The sequence below is a fragment of the Falco rusticolus genome, chromosome 3, assembly GCF_015220075.1.
Source record: "Falco rusticolus isolate bFalRus1 chromosome 3, bFalRus1.pri, whole genome shotgun sequence".
NCBI lineage: Eukaryota > Metazoa > Chordata > Aves > Falconiformes > Falconidae > Falco > Falco rusticolus.
Window position 1 is genome coordinate 109315585 of NC_051189.1, and position 5784 is coordinate 109321368.

At 56.8% G+C, this 5784-nt stretch overlaps 1 protein-coding gene across 1 annotated transcript; it reads left to right on the forward strand.

The window, feature by feature from the left end:
- Window positions 1–104: 104 nt before the first annotated feature.
- Window positions 105–5223, forward strand: DDOST (dolichyl-diphosphooligosaccharide--protein glycosyltransferase non-catalytic subunit). The gene is made up of 11 exons (XM_037379714.1): window positions 105–265; window positions 865–975; window positions 1248–1334; window positions 1703–1806; window positions 2644–2738; window positions 3119–3212; window positions 3624–3772; window positions 4051–4198; window positions 4338–4458; window positions 4535–4641; window positions 4724–5223. The coding sequence occupies exons 1-11, from the start codon at window positions 127–129 to the stop codon at window positions 4871–4873; spliced, it is 1305 nt and encodes a 434-aa protein (XP_037235611.1). The 5' UTR covers window positions 105–126; the 3' UTR covers window positions 4874–5223.
- Window positions 5224–5784: the final 561 nt, after the last annotated feature.

Below are 5784 nucleotides of genomic sequence, written 5' to 3' on the forward strand. Positions count from 1 at the left end.
CTCCCGGTGATTGGGCGGCGGCGCGGAGCTGGCCGCCGCTGGTTGGGAGGCGTGGGTGCGGCGCCTGGCGCTGACTGGCTGCCCGCGCCCGCCCGCTGCCGGGGGAGCTCGGCGGCGGCCAGCAAGATGGCGGCGGCCGCGCTGCGGCTGTGGTGGCTCCTGGCGGTGGCGGCGGCCGGGGCCGAGGGCGGGCCCCGCACCCTGGTGCTGCTGGAGAACGGCAACCTGCGGGACACGCACTCGCTCTTCTTCCGCAGCCTGGCGGGTAGGGCCCGGGGGGCCCCGCGCCGGGCTGGGCGGGGGAGAGGGGGGCGCTTGGGGCCCTCCGGCCGGACTGAGGGTGGAGGTTGGGGTCCCCTGAGGGAGAGCGGGGGGGGGGGTGGGGTTGGGGTCCCCTGGCCGGGCTGAGGGAGGAAATTGGGGTCCCCTGGGGGAGAGGGAGGTTTTTGGGTTCCCCTGGCCGGGCTGAGGGAGGAGGTTGGGGATCCCTGGGGGAGAGCTGGGGGTTTTCGGGTCCTCCGGCCGGGCTGAGAGAGGAGGTTGGGGTCCTCTGGGGGGGGGAGCTGGGGGTTTTGGGGTCCCCTGGCTGGGCTGAGGGAGGAGATGGGGTTGTGTCCCCAGCTGTGCTTGTTTTGGGTCCCCAGCAGCGTTGTCTGCACTCGATGGGTGTCAGCGGGGCATCCTTGCAACAAAGGGGCTCTTCGGGGGATTGAACCCTGAGGATTAACATGGGAACATCCCGGTGGTCCCCCCAGGAAGCCCCTAAGCCACTTTTTCCAAACCCCCGCTGTTCAGTGGGGGGATAAACCTGAGTGTGGTGGGTTGGTGAGACACCAAAGCTGTCGGTTGTGTCTGTGGCTGCAGACAGGGGCTTCGACCTCACCTTCCGCACAGCGGACGATGCCGGCCTCTCCCTGATAAAATACGGGGAATTTCTGTACGACAACTTGATCATCTTCTCACCATCCATAGAAGGTAAACACAGGAGGGGAAAACTCGACTGCTTTTGGGACTTGGCAGCATTTTTGGAGGGGGATTTCCAACTATTCTGTCAATTTTAATTAAATCTTACGCTTTAGGTGTTATCCTTTGTGTTTTGCACCTGGTAGCAAACTGCAGGTACCTCCAGGCCTCTAGTGGTGGTTCTTTCAGCCACGAGAGAAATGATCTGGTGTTTTGCCATGGTTTAATTGTGCTGTGGTGTTACTTCTGAGAACTAGTCGTGAATTTCTGGCCCGCGCTTTCAGATTTTGGTGGAAACATCAACGTGGAGACCATCACCGCTTTCATCGACGGCGGTGGCAGTGTCCTCGTCGCTGCCAGCTCAGACATTGGTAAGTACAAATGTTCGTCAGGGTGAGTTAGTGCATTTCGGGCACTGCTTGTAACCGGCATCTCTGCCGCTGATGCTCTGCGGAGAGTTTATTCACCATTCTGCAAGTTCCTGTGACAAAAATGGTGAGAAAACGGTTTCTTGTTTCTCATTGTGAACCTCAAGGCGTGTGCTGTAAGGAAATGGGGGATAAATAGCCTTTATTGACACTTTGAATAGGAATTGAGCTGGGGGAGGTTGAGTTGCTCCTGGGGGTTTGGCTGTGGAGTGCTGAGCACGTGACTCTAAGCTGAATTTTGCTTTTGAGCGCTGAGACTGGTGTTGCGTCCTGAACACACTGTGTAAAGAGGATCCGTTTTGTTCTTGTAGGCGACCCACTGCGGGAGCTGGGCAGCGAGTGTGGGATAGAGTTTGATGAGGAAAGGACAGCGGTCATCGACCATCACAACTATGATATATCCGACCCCGGCCAGGTGAGTAGGTTTGCCTGCACGTTTTGGGTGTTTTCAGTGCAGAGGTTTAGGCGTGAATCTCCTGTCCTCGTTTCCTCTTTTTTTCTCCCATCTGTTCTCTGCTTTCCTGCCTTTCTCCCAGGAAAGTCGTAAATGATGGCACCTCGCAGTGTTCAGTGACATAGCACTGCAGGGCGTTCGGGGTCTCTGCCCTCAGATTCATCTTCCTGAATCTCCCGGGTTTCATTGTTCAGATTACAGCCTGAAACTGTCACTGGGTCTCAGGCGGTCACGCCACGGTCACTGGTGGGTGTGAACCGCTCTGAAGGGTGTGATGGGGTGAAGCACGTCAGACACCGAGCGTGACGCTTTGGGTGTGGGAAGGGAGATTATCCAGAGATGAATATAGAAATGTACGTGTTTCTGTGATTTATTTTTTTTTCCCTCTAGTATCATCTGGTACTGTAAAGGCTATATTAAGGCCTGAACTAAATATATTCTGCTCATTTTTAATAAAGTTAAACTGTTGAAGCAGTATGCAGACGTTGTCCTAGTACAAGGATGAAAGTTATTAAGTACAGGAAAATAAAACACCAGCAGTGTTGCTGTCTTTATCAAAAGTTGGTTTTCTTTTCCTTATGTATCAGTATCAGTTTGATCATAATTAAACAAAAATAAGCTGGTTTTTACTTTTTAATTGAATTGTAACGTTCATCCACCAGCGGCTCAGTTGGAGTTGTCTGTAAAAGCAGCGTTAGCTTTCAGTTAAGCAGAGGATCCGTTGCTCGCCGCTAGAACCTAACGCCAGCCCGCCTGCCCCTGTGGCGCGTTCACGCCGCTCTCTCTCACTCCTCCCAGCACACGCTCATTGTCGCCGATGCTGAAAATCTCCTGAAGGCCCCCACCATTGTGGGGAGAGTGGCGCTGAACCCCATCCTGTTCCGAGGAGTTGGGTAAGCGACCTGCAGCACGGCGGCGGAAGGGGGGGGAGGTGGTGGCTGTAGGGGAAGGGGAGCGAGCGCCGCGCGAGGTAAGTGTGGGGTCAGCCAGCTGTGACTCCTGATGGGAGCAGCCTCCCTCGATTTCAAGATGCCAATAAAAAGAATCTCCAAAGCTGCTTAGTCGCTGGCTCAGGAACATTTGTTAATGTAAATTAGTGAAGCTTGACTGTGTATGTTAAGGAAATATTTCATTGCTCAGCGTGTGCAAGTTCTGCGGTTGTCTTGCTGCATCCAGAGGGCAAGGAGGTTCACACAGTTGGTGGCCACACATTCCTTGGGGGTTGGGGGCGCTGGGGGGTCTTTGTGCCACTCACGGTGCCTCTCCCTGCAAGGATGGTGGCTGACCCTGACAACCCGCTGGTGCTGGATATCCTGACGGGCTCGTCTACCTCTTACTCCTTCTTCCCAGACAAGCCGATCACTCAGGTACGCTTGGTGGCTTTTCCTCCTCTTTGGAGCTGTACTTCTGCAATTAAGCCTCTCAGATTTTGGCAACTTGGCAAGGTCATCGGATGTTTGATCTCCTGATGGATTTTGAAGGGGTCGGGCTGTTGGCTTGCCTTCCTGCATTGCCCTGAGAATCTTCCTCTTTGGTTTCTGCCCCTGGGAAAATGTCCAGCGTGAGGGACACGTTGGAGGAGAGGCCAGCCTAGATCAAAGGTTTCATTCCAGGCGGAGGGGGTGGAAGCTGTGAACCCCGTTCCTGGTTACTCCGAGCTTCTGTGCTAGCGAGTCGGGATGTTCCACCCCGCAGCAAACCAGAGATTAACTCTTCTTTAATCACCCCTAAATTGGCTAAACACTCTTCGAAATGCCTTCTTTCCCCTTCCTTTCCAGTACCCACACGCAGTTGGGAAGAACACCCTTCTGATCGCGGGGCTCCAGGCCCGGAACAATGCCCGCGTTGTTTTCAGCGGCTCCTTGGATTTCTTTAGCGACGCCTTCTTCAATTCTGCCGTGCAGAAAGCTACTCCCGGCTCCAAGAGGTACGTTGGCTCCCTGACATCCCTGGCTGCGCAGTATCTGGGAGCTGTTTGGTGAAGAAAGTCCTGGGAAATAGGCAACAAATATTCACGTGGTGGGAAAACTTGAATGAAATTGGGGGTGATGCGTTTGTTTGGCCTTAGGGAACAAAGCCCTTCGGGGAGCAGGTCCCTCCTTTCGCCCTGGCTGGTGTTTTGTTGCTTTAATGGTTTGGGTTTTGGCACGCGGTGTGTGTTTTCGGCGTGGCTGCCGTGCTCTCTCAGCCTTCCTTTGGCCGTAGGTACTCGCAGACAGGGAATTACGAGCTGGCTGTTGCCTTGTCCCGCTGGGTGTTCAAGGAGGAGGGAGTGCTGCGTGTCGGGGCCGTGTCCCACCACCGCGTTGGGGAAGTTGCGCCTCCCAACGCCTACACCGTCACCGACCTGGTGGTAAGGCTGCCGTTCAAGGTGGCGCGAGGGCACGAGGGGACATGGAACCTCCTTGAGAAAAGGAATTTGGGAAAATTTGAACTTGGAATGAGTCCAGGTTTGCTGGTTAACTTTTCCCAACGTTGTGGTTTCGTTCCAGGAGTACAGCATTGTGATCGAAAAGCTTTCCGATGGCAAGTGGGTTCCCTTTGACGGAGACGATATTCAGCTGGAGTTTGTCCGCATTGATCCCTTCGTGCGGACTTTCCTGAAGCGGAACGGTGGGTTTCCCTCGCCGCCTTGGGGCTCCTGCGGCTTCGTGCCTCACTGCCACCTCACTGCCCTCTCTTCCCTCAGGCGGCAAATACAGCGTGCGGTTCAAGCTGCCGGACATCTACGGCGTGTTTCAGTTCAAGGTGGATTATAATCGGCTGGGTTACACGCACCTCTACTCCTCCACCCAGGTACGTGGAGGGGGGAGACCCACCCGAGGGGGGAGGGGCTGCTGGGCAGCCCACCGAGCGCTGCTTTCCCCCCCCCCCGCAGGTGTCGGTGCGTCCCCTCCAGCACACGCAGTATGAACGGTTCATCCCCTCGGCGTACCCGTACTATGCCGGCGCCTTCTCCATGATGGTTGGCCTCTTCATGTTCAGCATCGTCTTCCTGCACATGAAGGAGAAGGAGAAATCCGACTGAGCTCCCTGTAGGAGGGTGAGCCCCTTCCCCAGCGCCGGGCAGGGGCGGGCGGCGCTCGGGACCCTCATTTGTCATCCTATGAGGACTGGTAGGTGCCAGACACGCTGTGGATTTGCGTTTGGTCTTTTTTTATTTGTACACACAAGAGGATTAATAGGAAAGAAAAGGAAATTGGGGGGGGGGGGGGGGGGGGGGGGCGGAATCTGTCACCGGAGCATCTGCAGAGCTGGAACCATGGCACACTGGTGTGGTTCGTGGCTGAGTTGGTGATGTTGGTCTTGTCCCACCGCTGGAATGGTTTTGATCGGAGCTGATAACGCCCTTTTCAAAATAAAATCTTGTTCCTCTCACTCTGGGTTGAAGCAAAGTGAATTTGCCACCTGGGGCTTTCAGCCGCGTCCCCAGGCTTGTGGGTGGCGCCCCAGGGACATGTCCCCATGTCCCCTGCCAACTCGAGGTGTTCCGTGGGGCGGGCTGTGTGGGAACATCTGGATGATGCCGACGCTGGAGTGCATGGTGGGGGGGGGGGGTTGGGACGCCCTAAGAAGCACACTGGGGAGTTTGGGGGGTCACCAGAGGCACACTGAGGAAGATGTGCCCCTGAGAGCAAACGGGGGGGTTCAGGGACACCCTCAAAGGGTCACCGAGGGCCTGGAGCACCCCAGAACGCACCTGGGGGGTCTGGGGAGGACAGGATCCCGAGAAAAGCGGAGGAGCCGGGGGGGCGCTGGGCTTTCCTGCGCCCGGGGGCACCGAGGAGCAGCCGGGTGAGTGCGGGGCCTGGGGGTGCTGGCCCCGCCCACGTGCGGCCGCAGGGGGAGGGAGCCGCCCCTCCCGCCCACTGATTGGTCGAACGCCCCTGATTGACGGCCCGCTCCTGACCCGGCGGGGCGGGCGCTTTGCGACGGCGG